At 42.8% G+C, this 19898-nt stretch overlaps 1 protein-coding gene across 1 annotated transcript in view; it reads right to left on the reverse strand.

Moving 5' to 3' along the window:
- The window catches only part of SUPT16H (SPT16 homolog, facilitates chromatin remodeling subunit), a 43518-nt gene extending 24310 nt beyond the window's left edge, over positions 1–19208 (reverse strand). Inside the window, exons 1-4 of the mRNA XM_036448280.2 lie at positions 18833–19208; positions 2580–2672; positions 975–1145; positions 138–290 (exon numbers count right to left, since the gene is read on the reverse strand). Coding sequence (XP_036304173.1) covers positions 138–290; positions 975–1145; positions 2580–2672; positions 18833–18898 — 483 coding nt within the window. The 5' untranslated portion in view covers positions 18899–19208. The remainder of the gene's footprint in view (positions 1–137; positions 291–974; positions 1146–2579; positions 2673–18832) is intronic.
- Between the last annotated feature and the right edge of the window lie 690 nt (positions 19209–19898).

Below are 19898 nucleotides of genomic sequence, written 5' to 3' on the forward strand. Positions count from 1 at the left end.
TACTGGTCAAAGGGAATGTAAAATGGAAATGTAAAATAATGTAGTTTTCCTATATTCTCTGCACTATCTGTTATGGAGGTCCATCACATTTTTGCCTTCTCAACTCTCAATTTGCTTCTTTCCAGGAGTATTCTTACCTTGTCAAAGCCCTCTTTGTTAAGGCAGTCATTCCAGCTCTTCATGAACTCTCCAGGGAATTTGTCTTTGATGAACACTCCAATCTTCTTGCCATTCTTGCTTTCTTTAATGGCTTCAATCATTTTGTCAAAGCTGCTTTTATTACTTTCATTCTGTTGGTGTCACAGGGAAGAAGAGGGGTTTGTCAGTTGGTTTTAGAATTAGACATAAAACAGCAGAGACAAATACTCTAAACCCTGGAAAGAATAAATTCTATCCCAGGCCCTATCCACTTCTTTAGGGCAAACAGTAACAAACCAAAAGTTAACACATTTCTTTGTATACTTTTATAGCTTAGGCGAAGTGCCATAAAAGTTGACAAGATCATTTCCCCCCAGGAACAGCTGAGGAACTCAAATACATAGGTGAACAATATTTTGAGAAAGAAATATTTGTCAGGTGAGCAGTACGACAAAAAACAAATACAAAAACAAAAACAAAAAACAAACAAAAAAGCACACAAAACAAAAAAATAAATAAAATTACATTTAATAAAAACTAGAAGTAAGGTGTATCTAAATTTCCTTAAGGATATTTGAAGCTATTTGTTCTAAATTAAGGTACTCAGATGAAAACAATCATAAGTTGACAGTATGGACTGATAAAGTTCGTTTTGCCAAATAACTGACAGGGTTTATTCAACTCTTTTCTACTTAACAATGAGGAACTTTGAAATTATAACCACTCTCAGCTACAACCTTCCCCTCTTATTCTTTTAAATTCCTAGAAGGCATTTCTGTTGATCAGTTTTATAAACATTCTTTCACATTTATGACACATTCTTTATTAGTTCTGACCTTTTCTCGTATCAGCAATGTGATGGCAGGGGCTCCATTAGCATTCTCATTGCCCTTAGTGTTGGCAATCTGTTTCAAGAACTCCACTTTTTTTTTGCTGGCCATAAAAATGATTTTGTCATCACAGAAGACCATGATAGTATCTGTTAGTTCGTAACCAAAGAGCCATGTCTATCGGAAAAGATAATAATGACAACAGTTTTTACAGATAAAAAATTTAATGTACTTGTATAGAAATATTTCTAAGGTAAGATTATGTGAAATTAACTTCAGAATAATCAGGGGTAGGAGAGGGCCTGGATGTGGACAAATGAAATAAAATTGGGCAGGAGTTGACAATTTACTGAAACTAAGTAATGGTAAACATGAGTTCAATATTATTATTTTATCTAGTTTTATATGTTTGAAATATCCATAATAAAGACCATCAAACCTTGGGGCAGTTTGTGTTTATAGAAACTATCATATTTTTAGGATAGAAGTGCATAAAATGGGACAAAATAGTGCATTCTACCGCCCCCCAAATAGTGCTAGCTGTGTACCAACTATTAATTTTTCTCTCTAAAAAAGATGGGAGCCCTAACCAGTTTGGCTCATTGGATAGAGCGTCAGCATGCGGACTGGACTGAAGGGTCCCAGATTTGATTCTGGTCAAGGGCATGTACCTTGGTTGCTGGCACATCCCCAGTGGGAGTATGCAGGAGGCAGCTGATCAATGTTTCTCTCTCATCGATGTTTCTAACTCTCTATTCCTTCCTCTCTGTAAAAAAATCAATAAAATATATTTTAAAAATGACTGTTTAAAAAAATGGATTTTGCCCAACCAGCATGGCTCAGTGGTTGAGCGTTGACCTATGAACCAGGATGTCAGGGTTCAATTCCTGATCAGGGCACATGCTTGGATTGCGGATTCAACCTCCAGTAGGGGGCATGCAGGAGGCAACTGATAAATAATTCTCATCATTGATGTTTTTTTTTCTCTCTCCCTCCCCCTTCCTCTCTAAAATCAATAAAAATGTATTTTTTAAAAATGGGATTTTGAGCTGGGCAGATTGCTCAGCATGAAGACTTATTTCCCATCCTTTCTTGCAACTAAGTATGGCCAACAGATTAAATTTTGGCCAATAAATTATAAGTAGAAATATTCTGTAGGACTTCAAGCAAGTCTCCTTAAAAAGGGAAGGAGAACTCCAATTTTCTTTTCTTTTTCCATTCTTTTTGCTTGCAATGCAAATGTAAAGACTGAAGTTCTAGCAATTTGTGTACCATGAGCACAAGGGCTAAACTCTATAAATGGTAGAGATGTGGAAAAAACCTGGATCCCTGATTATCCAAGAGAAAAATAAATATTTTGTGTAATCACTGTTCAGATTTTTTTTGATATATAGTTAAATCTGTCCCAATTTAAAAACCTCTTTTGTCCTTATTTTCTGATCAGTGCTGTCTACTGAACTTTTTAAGATGAAAATATTCTCATTTGCTCTAATATGGCAGCCAGTATAGAGTAATTGATATTTGGGACAGAGGAATTAATTTTTTATGTGGTTACTATTTTGAACAGTGCAGGAGATAATTCAATGATGGTCAGGGCTAAGAACTGCTCACCTGTAAGGCAGTTGACTTGGCATAAACAATCTCTTCATCAACACCCACTGATACAACAATGGCATCAATGTTAGCATATTCATCTTCTCCTTTCTGAAAAGTAAAGAGTAGGTAATTTGGTCATTTTCTTCTTACACCAGGCAAAATAGGAATAGTGACTTCAGTGTTTACTTAAAATGTATATAATTTTTTCCTAAGAGAAATTCCAAGTTTAAGGTAAGTTTACTTGACAACTCCACAGCCATTGCTCTGTGCAACTGTCACCACAATCTAGAACATTTTCACCTCCCCAAAACAAACTCATTAGCAATCATTATCCATCTCCTTCTAACACCTCTAATTTGTCTATATGGTTTTGTCTATTCTGGACATTTCATATAAATGCAACAATAAAACGTGTGGCCTTTGTGTCTGGCTTCTTTTACTTAACATGCTCTCAAGCTTCATCCATATTATGGATAATTTATTATTCATCCATAAGGTAGCAAGTTTCAGTACCTCATCCTTTTTATTGCTCAATAACCATATTCTATTATATGTATATATCATATTGTATCCATTCATCAATTGCTACACATTTGAGTTATTCCTATTTTTTGGAGATTATAAATAATGCTGCTATGAACATTCATGTAAGTTTTAATGTGGAGCTATTTCTCCTGAGTATATGCCTAGGTGAGGAATTGCTAGGTCTTATTGTAGCTCTGGTTTTAATGGTTTTAAGTAACCATCAAACTGTTTTCCAAAGTGATTACACCATTTTTCATTCCCAACAGCAATGTATGGGATTTCCAATTTCTTCACATACTGACTAATATTGTTATCTTTTTTACTATAGCCATCCAATAGATGTGATGTAGTATCTCACTGTAGTTTTGAGTTGCATTTCCCTAATGGCTAATGAGTTGGGCACCTTTTCACGTGATTACTGACCTTTTTGGAGAGGTGCCTATTCACATCCTTTGCCCGTTCTGTAAGTGTGTTATTACTTTATTAGTGGCCTGGTGCATGATATTCACGCACATTTAAAGGGAATTAGAGGAAATATCTTAATATTGTTATTTGCCCTTTCTCTATAACAGAAGTGTCCAGCCGGCCCCACCCCCATCAAGCCCCACGGGTGGGGGACGCAGCCTCAGGTTCCCTGGCTCTGGCCTGTGCCACACAGCCTCACCCAGACTCACCACGCCACAAGACCCCAGACTCACCGTGCCACGGGACCCATCAATGCACCTCCTAGCGACCAGTCATTTGGTCGTTATGGATGAAAATAAAGTCATGCACTTAAGCATGCACATTAACTTTCAATGCCTGATTTGTCTACGTTCTCTAAATTGCAAATTAAATAATATCTTCAGCCGAAACCGGTTTTCTCAGTGGATAGAGCTTCGGCCAGCGGACTGAAAGGTCCCGGGTTCGATTCCGGTCAAGGGCATGTACCTTGGTTGCGGGCACATTCTCAGTAGGGGGCGTGCAACAGGCAGCTGATCAAAGACTCTCATCGATGTTTCTAACTCTCTAATCTGTATCTCTCTCCCTTCCTCTCTGTAAAAAATCAATAGAATAGCCGAAACCGGTTTGGCTCAATGGATAGAGCGTCGGCTTGGGGACTGAAAGGTCCCGGGTTCGATTCCGGTCAAGGGCATGTGCCTTGGTTGCGGGCACATCCCCAGTAGGGGGTGTGCAAGAGGCAGCCGATTGATGACTCTCTCTCTCATCGATGTTTCTAACTCTCTATCTCTCTCCCTTCCTCTCTGTACAAAATCAATAAAATATATTTTAAAAAAATCAATAAAATATATTAAAAAAATAAAATATTATCTTCAGCTAGATAGCATCATAATGCCAAGCATTTTAAATAATGACACATGCCATTCTCTCCACTCAGTATGCTTCATATGAATGGATTAAATGTATGCAATTCATACGAAAGGCACTGCTGCTTGCTCTTAGTAGAGGAAGCATTAGCTCATTACCTAACAACATAAAGTGGTTTAAATGGCATATGCTGACTTGAACAGAAGGAAAAATAACAAAAACAAAAAACACACAGAAACAACAACATTCAGTGCTGTGAATGGCAAAATCCTCTTCCTTTCCCTCCCCCCCCCCATAAACCTATTTGCACTCTGCCTCAAAATCAGTACAGAAGACAAAATCAGATGCTGTAATCTGCATTTTGTAGTGCCATTTGAGTACAAAGAGGTGTTTTTCAGTCTTTACCTTTTTAAAAAAATTTTAATCAATGCAGCTCAAACTCGCTCCCACCATTCCAGGAGCCAGGGCACGTGGCTTTACGGACACACCTTTGCTAGGTGCTGTCAGGCTTCAGGGCTGGGGCAGGGAACATGCCAGGTGTTGCTGGAAACGAATCAGCACTCCTCTCTACATAGCAGGAGTCTTCATTATAAAATACAAAGCAGCAGCCATTTTCCATTACCCTCATCCCCAGCCCTCCTTGCCCGGGGTCATAGAAAGGGGCTGGGAGGATATTTACTCTCTGCTCTTTGATTTCTCTTATTTAATTGAGCCCAGTGACAGCTGCTTCTCTGAGCGCAATGCCAGCTGGCTCTGACCAAACCTGAGTGTGCGGGTCACATCTGGAAGGCAAGTGGCGGAGCTGACCAGGGGCTTTGACCAAGCCTGAGTGTGTGGGTCACAGCAACCTCGGCAGGCGGGCTGCTCCCACAGACTCCAGGCCTCTCCCAGCTCTGCACCGCAGCTCCCTGCTCTCCCCCTTTCATCCACAGGTGCCACCGGCGTCGTGTGCCCCAAGGCTTGGTGTGCAGATGCCAGGGTTACAAGTTCAAGACGCTCTGCCTCCTCCTGGCACTTTGAGCCATAAGCGCGGGCTACTTTTCCACTCAGTCTTGGTCTTTGGTCACTGCTGAGGTTTTATGGACTCTCTTGGCCAGGGACAGCCAGGACCTTTGCCTCTGACCAAATCTGTGCCCGCAGCCTGCCTGGGGAACGCCTAGTCCCAGGAAAGCATGGGAGCATGGCTGGCCTGAGTGAGGGGCCATGTATGGGGGAGAGATAGAAACATCATAGGTGAGAATCATGATTTGGCCGCATCTTGCACACCTTCCATTGGTATCGAGCCTATGACCCAGGCATGTGCCATTGACTAGAACTGAACCTGGGATCCTTTGGTCCCCAAGCCGACGCTCTACCCACTGAGCCAAACCTGCCAGGGTTCTTATGCTTTTGATATCATATCTAAGAAGGGTTTACCTAACTCAAGGGCATACCTATACTTTCTTCTATAGTAGTTTTATAGTTTAGCTCTTATATTCAGATCTATGATCCATTTTCAGTTGATTTTGTATATGGTGTGATGAAGGGGCTTAACTTCATTCTGTTGCATGTGAATATGCAGTTGTTTCAGTACCGTAAGTTGAAGACTATTCTTTTCCCATTGAACTGTCTTGGCACCACTGTCAAATACCAATGATGTAAAAGTGAAGGTTTATTTCTGGATTCTCAGTTCTATTCCATCGATCTACATGTTTATCCTTACATTAGTACCACACTGTTTTGGCTACTGCAGCTTTGTAGTAAGTTTTGAAATTAGAGTTTACATGTGAGTCCTCTAACAATTAACCACTTCTGGACAGCACTATCAGCCCAAAGGACTAGTAATTGTTTGTGGGATATAAGGTCAAACCTTCCTGACTTGATAAAATTAAGAAAAACATCTACTAAGACTCTTCTCCACATTTTAAGGGTTATGGTTGCCAAATAATCCAACAAGACATAAAACTAAAAGAAGTTACTAGAAACTGCATTCATTCACCCATTGATTTGCAATGAGAAAATGTTTTTCTTCAGATTGGTCAAATATTTGCTATGTACATTCCAATCTATCTGTATAAAACCCTAATATGCAAATAGACCAAATGGAGGAACAACAGAACAATTGGTCACTATGACATGTGGTGACCACCAGGGCGTGCATGCAGAACATGGCGGGTGTTGTCCGCAGTGAGATGGTGGAGCAGGTGAGGGGGGGGTTGCACGACCAAGGTGGGGTGCCAATCGCTGTCATCAAGGTGAGCCTCTGGTGGTGACTGAAAATTCTTTGCTCCCATGCGCTATAGTCCTGCCTGGTGCTTGCACCTGCTGCCAGAGCTGGCCCCACTTGTACCTGCTGCCGGCCCTGATCACCCCTGAGCCTCTCCACCTCGACTTGCTCCTGAAGGGCGATTGGGGCCAGAAGCTGTCTCTCGCACCTGCCGATGGCGCCATCACTTGCATGTGCTGCTGGCACTGGCCCCAATCGCTCCATGCCATCAGTGGGTGGAAATGGGGCCAGTGCGGTCAGTGTGTGGAAACGGGGCTGTCGGCAGACAAGGGACTGGAGGCCATGGTGAGAGTGAGGAGGATGGGCCAAAACCTGCCCCTATGCCCACCACAATCTTGCAGCCCACAGTTCCTTTTAATGTGCATGAATTTGTGCACTGGGCCCCTAGTTCTTTAATAAACATGGATTTTCTGTCAGTAATATTACTGCTACCTTGATAACCTCCCCAAATTAGTAACAGGCACTCCCTATATTTAATGCTCACGTGTCTTAGATATTAAAAAAACAAACACTAAAACTAAGCAGAAAGTCCCCGTTAGCATTTTTTGATATTTAGTTGTCAAAAATTTCAACAAAGAAAAAGGCATCAACATGTACAAAAATTCAAAATACACGGTAATTTATTTTTTAAAGTATACAGAGTAAAGTCCTGTGACTTAATCATTAATAATATGAGAAAATCATCTAAATACAACTGAAATACAACTAAAAGTAGGCAGAGAAGGGAAAAAGAAAAAGACCCAAACATTAAGCTTTTTTCTTTTTTTTTTGATAGGGAAAATAAACCCGCAAAATCTCAAGGATTTCATCTCATATACTAGTAAAATGTGCAGTTTTCCCTTGCTGATCAAAAAGGTAAGAGGATGGCCTGGATAACAAGGTTCATTGGTTGAGTGTTAACCTATAAACTAGGAGGTCACGGTTCAATTTCTGGTCAATGCTTTTGCCTGGGTTGTGGGCTTGATCCCAGTGTGGGGCATGTAGGAGGCAGCCGATCAATGATTCTCTCTCATCACTAATGTTTCTCTCTCTCCCTCTTCCTTCCCCTCTAAAATCAATAAAAAGACAGACAGACAGACAGACACACACACCCTATATAATAAAAGCCCAATATGCAAATTGTCCCTTCACTGGGAGTTCAACTGCTTGCTAGGACATGTGCTGATCACCAGGAGGCAGCATAGAACATGGCAGGCAATGCGGTGCTGGTAGAGGGTGGCAGTGGAGGTGCTGGTGATCCCAATGGGCCCTGATGAGAGTGGGACCATGGCGGGATGGTGGAGGTGTGTGGGCAGTGCCAGGTCAAGGCGGGTGCAAGCAGGGCCCAATCACCTGGCCAATCACCCCACAGACCGTGACCAGCAGTGGGAGTGGCGCCACCTCCCAGGTGCTAAGGGAGCCTGGCAGGGGCCCAATGACTCAGGCAGAGGGAGGCGTACGGGGGCCTGGGAGCCCAGGTGCTATCCAGGGCCCAGAGATCAGCAGGAACCTGCCCTTCCATGCCCGACTCTCGCACTCCAATAGCCAGCCTGGCCTAGGGACCACATTCATGCACAAATTCCATGCACTGAGCCTCTAGTATCGTATCTAATAAAAGAGTAACATGCAAATTGACCATCACTCCAACACACAAGATGGCCACCCCCATGTAGACACAAGATGGCTGCCATAAGATGGTCAGCAGGGGAGGGCAGTTGTGGATGATCAGGACAGCAGGGGAGGGCAGTTGGGGGGGGGGGGACCAGGCCTACAGGCGAGGGCAGTTAGGGGTGACTGGGCTGGCAGAGGAGGGCAGTTAAGGGCAATTAGGCCAGCAGGGGAGTGGTTAGGGGGTGATTAGGCTGGCAGGCAGGCAAGTGGTTGGGAGCCAGCAGTCCTGGATTGTGAGACGGATATCTGACTGAGATCAGGCCTATACAGGCAGTCAGATATCTCTCGAGGGGTCCCAGATTGGAGAGGGTGCAGTCTGGGCTGAGGGACAATCCCCCCATCCCCTGCATGAATTTCGTGCACCAGGCCTCCAGTGTGTGTATGTATGTATGTGTGTGTGTGTGTGTGTGTGTGTGTGTGTGTGTGTGTGTGTATATATATATATATATATATATATATATATATATATATATATTTTTTTTTTTTTTAAAGGTAAGAGGACGAATCCTAATTTCTCTTGGAACCAGTTGCTCTGACCATTTCATAGAATATTGGTTGGTCTTTATAAAAACAAATCAGCTCTAACTCCAGAAGAAATATAATAACACCAGAATTTAAGATATTAAAAACAGTAAATTTGGATAAAATTTTTCTTAAAATGTGACTCAATGAAAAAGATTACAATCAAACTAAGTATTTTGACAGCAAAATCAGGAATAATATTTTTTATTTTCAAACACTTTGAGGAGTATAAATGCCTTATATAGATTACATTTAGAAAGTCTGAAATTGGTACCAACCAGTTTTCTCAGTGGCTAGCGTGTCAGTCTACGGATTGAAGGGTCCCAAGTTCAATTCTGGTCAAGGGCATGTACCTTGGTTGCAAGTTTGATCCATAGCTCTGGTCAAGGCATGTGTAGGAGGCAACCAATTGATGTTTCTCTCTGTGTGCCTCTCCCCTTTTCCTTCTACTCTAAAAATCAATGGAAAGACATCCTAAGGTGAGGATTAACAACAATAATAACAACAAAAAATAAAGTCTGAAATTGTGAGAGATTTTAAATAATCTTCTTATAAAACTCCCATGATAAGCTACATACAATACTAAAATATTTTGATTAAGTAACATATGGAATTCTTTTTGAAACATTGGAGTGGAAGGGCCTAGTTTTTTTTTGGTATGTGTTTTTAAAGTGCCAGGCTAGCCGAAACTGGTTTGGCTCAGTGAATAGAGTGTCGGCCTGTGGACTGGAGGGTCTCGGGTTCGATTCCGGTCAAGGGCATGTACCTTGGTTGCGGCCACATCCCCATTGGGGGTTGGGGGGGGGGTGCAGGAGGCAGCTGATTGATGTTTCTCTCTCATTGATGTTTCTAACTCTCTATCCCTCTCCCTTCCTCTCTGTGAAAAATCATTAAAATATATTTAAAAATAAATAAATAAAAATAAAGTGCCAGGCTAGCATAGCAGCTCCTTGCCCCTGGATCGGCCCCATAGCCAGCTATAAATGCCAATCTGGCCATTTGAGGAGGTTGCGACTCAATTCTGGGCTGCTTACAAGGTCCCCAATTCCTAATCTGTTCTCTTCTGAATAGGATGGTCTTCAGGACTCAGATTGGACCCCTTGTTAATTCTGGACTTGCAACCTCTATGCTCCCCTCTATAGATAAACTATCTTTCAGCAGAGACCCCTGGTATGCATAGCTTCTCAACATCTACCAAATCTTCCTTTCTCCAAATTATGACACCTCCCGATCTGTTTGTTCCACATGACATCCAAGTCAGACTGTGTTGGAAGAGGAAATGGACTGAATGGTTAAGTGACTAAGCAGAGCTGGGACAGCCAAAACCCTAAGTGCTTTACAAGTATTCTCACTGAGAAGATATTGATGATAAATATGCATATCTCGTAGAGCCCCAATGGACTCGGATTCAGGAGGCACCAAGTATCAAGGAAGGGAGATAGGGTATATTGTACAAGGATGAGCTCAAGGCTAAAAACAGAAGGTCTGGTCACAAAGTTTAAGTGAAGGACCCCTCCAGTTCTTGGAAGCCCTTAGTCAATCCCTAATCTCTCCACAAAAATACTTGCTTTATTCTCTGAAGAAATTAACTCAGAAAGCTATAGACTCAGGTATTAGGTCTAGCAGAAGGAAAGTGCAAAATGTTGTGGAATTAAACAAAAGTCTGCATTTTGAACGACAATTTCGAACAAATGCCCCCCAAAAAGAATGAAAGGATTTTTTCCTTTGTGCAGCTTCATTGAATTCAGAATAAACTTCAGACACTGACATTTGGGGGTCCTCCATAGACTGAGCCAGTCTATTCACTCTACAACAACCCCAACAAGTTGAGAGGCTCCATTCACGCAGAGCTTCCAACCAGTTTCGTATATGGATTCTTTATATGGATGAATATAGCCAAGCCTCATTTAAAAAAATATATATATATTTTATTGATTTTTTACAGAGAGAAAGAGAGAGGGTTAGAGAGTTAGAAACATCGATGAGAGAGAATTATCGATCAGCTGCCTCTTGCACACCCCCCACTGGGGATGTGCCCATAATCAAGGTACATGCCCTTGACCAGAATCGAACATGGGACCTTTCAGTCCGCAGGCCGACACTCTATCCACTGAGCCAAACCGGTTTCGGCCCAAGCCTCATTTTGATTTTTGTGACAGGAACTAGAATCAGATCAGCCTTCTCAAAAACTGTAAGCTTGAAGACTGACAAATAATAGCTTAAATTCTGACAATTCTGAGTGATTTTCGATTTTGAATTTTATATCCACTGAACTGTATTATTAACAAAAAATAGAGACAAAACTTTTTAAGACATACAAGGGCTCAAGAAACATGCATTTTCTGTATCCTTTCCTCTTAGAGAAAATGTTCTTAACAAAATAGAGAAAACTCAAGACACGGGCTATAGGATATAGGGGACTCAACATTAGGAAATCCCAAGGTTCAACATGCCTGGAGAGCAACCTATACAGATAGAATGGTATAATGTAAGGTTGAAGGGTGGGATAGGTGGTGATGGTAGTACTTAAAAATACACACAGAGAATAAAATGTCTGAAGAGTGCAAGAATTTTAGAATAAAAGATTGAAGAGATTATGACAGACCCACAGGACAAAAATTAGGGCTGAGGACACTTAAAAAGGGAGAAAAATTGAGGCAATCATGAATGCTAGGAAAAATCAAAACCATAGTGGAAAAGGGAAGGTAATTGTTTTGTTACTTCCCCAACCAGTGAAACTTTTTACATGAGCATTAACTATGTAAACTGACTACTGATTTTATTAAAAACCATGAAAAAAAAAAAAAAACTTACAGAGGGGCAAATGTGTGATAAAGCAAGTGTAATAAAATGCTAATTGTATAATCTAGGTGGTTGGTATATGGGTATTTAATGTAAAATTCTTTTACCTTTCTGAATGTTTAAAATCTTTCATAACAAAGTATTGAGAAGGAATTTTAAGTGTCAGGAGGTAGAAAAGTTAAAATAGGTGTGTTGGCATAAAAAATTAACTTTAAATCCTAATTTACCAAAACAGTTAACATGAAAAAATAAACCAAGAACTAATAGTATGTCGATATTACTTCAAAATATGAAAGAGAACTAAAAGTGGTTGTTTCTGAACAGATAACCTTTTTTGTTGTTGTGAATCCTCACTGAAGGATATTTTTCTACTGATTTTCAGAGAGTAGGAGGGAGGGAGGGAGGAAGGAAGGGAGGAGAAAGGGAGGGAGAAACATTGATGAGAGTAAGACACACTGATTGGTTGCCTCCTGAATATGCTCCTATTTGGGGGAGGGGAGAGGGTGGCGGCACAGGGAGGAGATAGGTGGCTTTCGAACCTGAAATCCAGGTATGTGCCCTGCCCTTGACAGGGAATCAAACCTGCTGGCTGATGCTCTAACATAGGGGTGTCGAACTCAATCAGAGAAGGGGCCAAAATCTAAAATCCAGCCTAAATCGCGGGCCGAATGGTTTACTGAACAGTCATAAACTGTCATTGTGATGGAAACACAGCGGAGTGCAGTGATGACAGCGCGGTGTGGGCCACATTGCAAGGCCTGGCGGGATGGATTTGGCCCGCGGGCCTTGTGTTTGACACATGTGCCTAACAGCTGAGAATGGCCAAGGCAAGGGCAGGTAACTTTTTAAAAAGGCTTTTAGAATTATTTGTTTTTTTCAAGCCTATGTATTACTTGATTAAAATAATTTTTAAAAATGTATTTTATTGATTTTTTACAGAGAGGAAGGGAGAGAGATAGAGAGTTAGAAACATCGATGAGAGAGTCATCGATCAGCTGCCTCCTGCACACCCCCCACTGGGGATATGCCCGCAACCAAGGTACATGCCCTTGACTGGAATCGAACCCGGGACCCTTGAGTCTGCAGGCCAATGCTCTATCCACTGAGCCAAACCGATTTCGGCGATTAAAATAATTTTTAAAGTGCAAGTTAATAATATAAGTGGTTAGCAATCAGCAAAATATGTGCAGGTAGTATCTGAATGATAAAAGTTGGGGAAATACTGCAGGGCACAGGAACAACTACCTTTCTTTGAACCAAGTAGGTATTGCATTAAAGGAGGAAACACTTTGAAGTTTCTGATGATAGCTGGGATACCCACAAAATTTATCTTCCAAACTGAGACAATTCTGAGAATAAAAAAACCAAAACGATATACCATTAATAATTACACAGGGGCTCAGCTGGTGTGGCTCAGTGGTTGAGCATTGACCTATGAACCATGAGGTCACGGTTCAACTCCGCTGGGGCACAAGCGCAGGGTGGGGTGTGCAGGGGGCAGCTGATCAATCATTCTCTCTCATCATTGATATTTCTATCTCTTCCTACTTCTTTTCTCTCTGAAAACAATAAAAATATATTTTTAAAAATAATTACTCAGGGGCAGGAGGTGAATAGTTTCAGGACAGGTAGGACTTTCAGTCATCCTAAGTATAGCCTGGGTAAAAGTCTCTTCAAACCAAGAAAGGGTGTCATGAAAGCTCAGAAATAATCACCATAATTCACTGGATGCCTACGATATGTCAGGCACTAATTAAACTTGGTAATAGGAATAAAAAAATAAACATAAAAGAGTAGATAACAGACTAGACTATAGAAGTTGAGTAAGCAAGAATAAACAAATTCCAACCTGTCCAGGCATTTACTTCCTTCTGTACCCCTCTTTACTTAAGAGACCAAAGCATTATTTAAACCTTTCCCTATCTCCCTCCAGAGATAAAGGAACCATAAGAACTGAGATGAACATTATCTGGAGGAAAGTAGTATGGGAATTGCCTATATTTCTTAAGTCACAGCAGATAATTGCCTACTCTTGGAAAGCAATCCAGAGCAAAAAATTTGTCCATGACAAAAGAGCAGCAGAGCCAGAGAGCAGCACTCAGAAGCACTGACACTACAGGTTAGTGTCCTCGAAGGGCAAAAATTTTTTTAGGGTTGGAGCCTCAATCCTGACAGATTGAGTCACATAAATTAATGCATTGGATCAGCATTCTTTTTGAAAACAGCTGTTATTTTCCCAGCAGGAGTGGTTCAGTTGGCTAAGCATCCCTAATTCCATGAACCAAAAGGTCACCTGTTTGATTCCTGGTAAGGGAACATGCCTGGGTTGAAGGCTTGATCATCAATAGGCAGCTGATTGATTTTTCTCACATCAAGGTTTCTTTCTTCCCTCCCTCTCCCTCTCAAATAAAAATTTGTTCAAAAAGAAAAACAGCTGCAATTTTGATATTTTACGAAATTCTTTGGGATAAAAGGCAGATAGACTGAAGTCCAGGATGTCATAATAAGCAGGTCTCAAATGAATTATAGTTGTGCCTGGATACTGTATCCCTCAGTTCTCAAAGAGGCCAAGTCCCCAGAATGATGGGAACTTCCCTTCTTGTATCACATACAGTACTAATCCCATTACTTGGTTAAAAATAATCACAATCATTAAAAGATTGGGAAGCCCTGAATAAGGACCTAGTAAGTATAGGAGGACAGAGGAGAAGACCACCACCTCTCTCATGACCTACCACTAACACCTGGAGTTTCCTATTGCAAAAATACAAAGGTGCTGGAAAGCTTTTCTGTTTGTAGTAGGTCTAATCTATATATATATGCCTAAGGACCACTGGATGGGACGACTGGCCAGTAGTTATGACTTGCACTGACCACCAAGGGAAAGACACTCAATGCAGGAGCTGCCCCCTGGTGGTCAGTGAGCTCCCATAGCTGGAGTGTTGCTTAGTTGACTGGCCCACCAGCTCACTAACTCCCTCAGTAGACCTGCAGGTCCAGTCTCTGGAGAATGAGCCAGGCACTGACAGACCAGTGCCACCAACACAATCCCAACATCACTGCTAGCCTCCTGGAAGTCAGCCTTGGGCATCTTGGCCACTTCCCTTCCCTAGACGCTCTACAAGAAACGAAATAAAAGTAGCCACCAGAAGGCTCTGACAACAGGTGTGAACATCAGTGAGACAGATCTGGAACCCAGGCTGGCAAGGGCATCCCACCGCTTGCCCAGAGGGCTGATTGGTCGTGTCGTCCCCCCCCCCCCCGCACCCCCCCGCCAGTGGTTGTCAGACGCAGGGCTCACGCTGGTGAGTGCCACTGTGGAGGTGTGAGACTCTCCCAATCTTGACTGACTGGGCAAGAGCCCACAGCAGGTGCAACAGGACGGGGATGAGTGGGAGCAGCAGGCAGCATTATAATAGACTGCCAGTTTTGGCACAATCCCCACAAGCCACGCTAAGGGACACCACCAGTGCACGATTCATGCACCAGGCCTCTAGTTTTAAAATAAGAGACAGACTGGACTAGACTCAAACATCTCAGAGTCATAAAACTAGTTCTAGTCACTATGGAGGTCTACAGTTTGATTTTTGGCAGAACCTATTTTCTCAGGTATGAGATTTAATATTTTAAAAGTATTCAATTAAAAGTGTGTGGTACTGCAATTGTTTTTAGGACATAAGTTATGAAATCTGTAAGTAAGAAATATATCTTGTTGAAACCAGTTTGGCTCAGTGGATAGAGCGTCAGCCTGCGAACTGAAAGGTCCCAGGTTCGATTCTGGTCAAGGTCATGTACATTGGTTGCGGGCATGTCCCCGGTAGGGGGTGTGCAAGAGACAGCTGGTTGATGTTTCTCTCTCATCGATGTTTCTAGCTCTCTATCCCTCTCTTTTCCTCTGTAAAAAAATCAATAAAATATATTTAAAAAAATAAATTAATTAAAAAAATAAAATTATTTCTTGCCCTAGCTGGGTTGGGTCAGTGGATAGTGTTGGTCTGCAGACCGAAGGGTCCCAGGTTTGAGTCCGGTCAAGGGCACATACCCCCAGTTGCAGGCTCAGCCCCTGTGAGGGAGGCAACCAATTGATGTGTCTCTGTCACACTGATGTTTCTGTCTCTCCTTCTCTCTTCCACTCCCTCTAAAAAAAACCCAAAAAACAAAAAAAACAAACTTATTTGCAGTAGTTCCACAATATATATCTAACCCAAACTCAACTTGCAGATAGGTGCGATTAGGAGCCACTCATTTTTTTTAAAAGGAGAGGGGGCAGTCAGAGCTTTCTGGTTTTCTACAATTCTATGTACCAATAGTTGAAGAGTTTGTCTACCTTGTGTTAGCTTGTGCAACCACACAGTTCTGAAAGGCTTATGCTTAAAAAGGTTAAAAAGTGGATGTAAAACTGAAGCTAACATCTTTTTTTTTTTTTTTATATTTTATTGATTTTTTACAGAGAGGAAGAGAGAGAAATAGAGAGCTAGAACTGTCGATGAGAGAGAAACATCGACCAGCTGCCTCTTGCACACCCCCTACCGGGGACATGCCCGCAACCAATGTACATGCCCTTGACCGGAATCGAACCTGGGACCTTTCAGTCCGCAGACCGACGCTCTACCACTGAGCCAAACCGGTTTCGGCTGAAGCTAACTTCTTAGTTATCTATATATATAAAAGCCTAAGTGACGGTTACAACCAAACGATCAGTTGCTATAATGCACACTGACTACCAGGGAGCAGATGCTCAACGCAGGAGCTGCCTCCCTGGTGGTCAGTGCGAGCCCATAGCCAACCTCCTAGGCCAGCCAACCTCAAGCGGTCCCCCCACAGCTGGCAGGCCCTGATCACCTGATGGGGCCAAGCCCTGGGCTGAAACAGGAAACCGGGTGTGAGTGGCAGCAGATGCAGCCTCTTTCCTAAAGGGGGGGGACACACACACACACCAAGGACCAGCTCCCTCATCAAGGCCAGCAGCCAACCTCCCATGCCCTGTCCTTCCCCCTGGCTGGCAGGCCCTGATCAGCCCACCTGCCATGATGGCAGCCACATGGTGGCAGATCAGGATTCGGCGTCCATTCCTTCCATGCCTGGTCCAGTAACCATTGCCTCCTCTCCTAACCCATTTGGGCCCAAATTGGCCTTGATTGCCAGCCAGGCCTAGAAACCCTACCTGTGCATGAATTTCATGCACTGGGCCTCTAGTTTTTGTCATAATAGAGGTTTGAAGATGGGAGCTGACACAGACTTGGGAGTTATACAGTTAACTTTAAATTCTTCTCTTATTTCAATGTCAGTTTTCTTAAGGAAAAAGTGCAAACAAACCCAATATAGCATGCACCTACATATTTCAGCAAGAAAATAAACAACCAGAAATTATCCCAAAAACAATGATCTCTGTTTAAGCAGATCAGAATGAAAGCACTCTATTAGAAAGACTGTGCATACAGAAATTTTACAGGTAGGCTCTGAGCATAGTTATTAAATTCTAATTATAAAAAAGAAAATCAATTTGAATAAGATTTTATAATAAGTTAAAAAAATGTGATAATGAGTAATTTTTATGACTTGGCAACTTTATAATGCCAGGGTCTTATCAACATCTAACAACCCTCCTTTCAAATGATGTTGTTAATTAAATGGGTGGGCCAACATAAATTTTAATTATTTTTGAGAAACAAAAAATGGGGGCCAACAAATGAACTTCCATGGATTTAAAGACTGTCACTTGAGATTAAGTTTGCCAATTTGTCTTTAGGCCCCAAGTTTTTCCTAGTTTAATGCTTTGCATTTTATTATCACACAGGGAAATGGTGAGCTCTAAATTGATCTGTTTTCATGAATGGCTTCAAGAGAATGAATAATTTGATAAACTCTCAATTACCCACACTATAAACAACCTCCACACCAAAGGTATATGATTGTGGGGTCTATGGGGAGAAGAGAGGGCTTTTGATTACCAGCACATTAGCACGTACTAATCTTTAAAAGATATCGGGACCTTTAGAGTTTTTCTAACATGTATCATGTTCAAGTTTTCAAATGTGCCATTTGTTAAAACCTAACAAAAATTTTTTAAAATAAATTTTATGCTTAGGATTTGTCTAGCATAGAGTCCTTATTTTTGCTTTTCATAAAGTGTAACTTATGAAAATTATCTCATTTTACTTTATTTTCAATTACCTAATGCATTTCTCCTCAAAAGAAGAAACATGCACAGGAACCTTTAATGTGAATGGCAGGGAAACGGTCCGTTTTAACAGTTTGGTTTTTAGTAGATCAATTTGGAAGACAACTTAAGAATGCTGAAATCAGAACCGAACATGTTTTGCCAGGACGTTTTTCAGGTTTTAAAGTCTTTATTAGCTTATCTTCCCTGGATGACAGAGTTCAGAGGCCATACTTCATCTGGACAGCCCAGGCTGCACCACTGGATGCAACCAAATGTTTGAATTGACAAGTTACTTTCATAAGAATAAATTTTAACAGTGAACGCTTTTCAAGCAACAAAACTGCCCAATCTTTAATAAAAGACTGGGAATTGCAACAGCTCTTTTTCTGTAAACGCGCCCTGGACACTCTTCCAAGGAGGAAAACCAATCAGGTTTCATGCATCACATCGTTTTTTGTATTACTAATGCCTGCAGGTTTTCAGTTACCCACGGCAGGGCCTAGAACACGAGGCGGTTGCAGGTAAACAGTATTTAACTGTAGCAAAAGGCCCGCAAATAATAAAACGCGAAGAGCCCGAGTCACATCCTCCTAGCCCCTCCGTCCATCCTGGCCGAAGGCTGTAGTGATTCTGGCGGGACCTGGGGGAAGACTCTGGCTCGGGAGGGACAGAGCAAGTGCGTGGGTGTGTGAGCACCGCAGGAGGGGGCGGCCAGGCGTGCTCACGGAGTGGGAGGGAATGATGATGCAAGCCTCTCCCAGGGCGGGAAGAAACTACCAGAGGTGGCTGTTAGGCATGACCCCGGCCGGCACGCGGAGAAGATGGTGGTGGCCGCAGGCTGACTGCGGGGGATTCCCTGTTACGGGGCGGCGCTCGTGGCCGCCTGAGGTGAAAGCTCCTGGAGCAACTAAAGGGGCGCGACACTGAAACCGGGATTTCTCGAAGGAAAGGGAAAAAAGGGCGCCGAGAAGCAGGGTTATTATGGGATGTAGAAGAGGGGCTCCCTAGGGAAAATTACGGGATCTGTCTCACCCGCCAATTGCTGTACAGTCTCTTCACTCGCCGGTAATAAGCATCTTTATCCAGAGTCACAGCCATAGCCACAGACGCCGCTCCTCCTCGGGTCCCGAGATTCACGCGAGGTCCCGGCTCCACCACCCGCTCTCGGCCCCGGAATCCCGCACTCTCCCAGTGACCCGGAAGTATCGACCTCAAAGATGCCCTTTCCGCTTCCGGGTCCCGACAGCGCTGAGTTGTTTTTTTTTGGGTTTTTTTTTAAATCCTCCCTCGGGAGGCAAATGGGAAGAAGGAAGAATGGGGAAACCAACAAATTGTGCAAAGTCTAGATTTTCGCGGGGTTTCCTTGTTAACTTAGTAACCGCACGCCAGTCGACGTCATCACGTGACGCTCTGTCTCCGCCCTCACTCTCCGCTGGGCCGCGGTTCCCAGCTCTCGCCAAAGAGGCGGAGGCGGCGGCCAGCTAAGGGGGCGGAGGCTGCCGCGCTGACCCCGCCCCTCACGAGCTGCCGCGCGCGGGTGGTTGGCCCCACCCATTGTCAAAGGGGAAGCAGAAAGAGCGGGATCTGGCGTGGGAGCCGTACGTTCCGCTCCTAGAAATGGTGGGGAAGCAAAAGCCTCTGCTGCTCCAGGGCTGGAAAAATCTTCGATGTCAGGACAAGAGTCAGGGTCTCCAAGAAGACAAGGAGAGCTCAAGTCTGGGAGAGGAAGCCCATCCTCCCAATGAAACTATCACATAAGTTATGGGGTAAGGGCAGAAAGGGGAGGGAAAAATGCCCAGGCTTCATCTGAGCGCTGGAATGGTAGGGTAAGGGTTGTAAGAAACAAATGGTTTAGGAGAACTCAACCCCAAAGTCCTGACATTCTCTTGCCAGTCTCCTTGCAGCAGTTCAGTGACACCACTTCAGACCTCCCTAAAGCAGTTACTTAATTTGAAACAAAAGTTCTGTGATTCTTGCTGAAATTCTTCCATCTCTTCTCAGAACTTGGAAATTTTACCTCCTATTTAGCTTAATTCCCTTGTTTTTAGCAAACTGGACAGCCTACACGTACATATAACCTTTAATGGAGTACAAATGA

Source organism: Pipistrellus kuhlii, unplaced genomic scaffold, assembly GCF_014108245.1.
Source record: "Pipistrellus kuhlii isolate mPipKuh1 unplaced genomic scaffold, mPipKuh1.p scaffold_m20_p_1, whole genome shotgun sequence".
Taxonomy (NCBI): Eukaryota; Metazoa; Chordata; class Mammalia; order Chiroptera; family Vespertilionidae; genus Pipistrellus; species Pipistrellus kuhlii.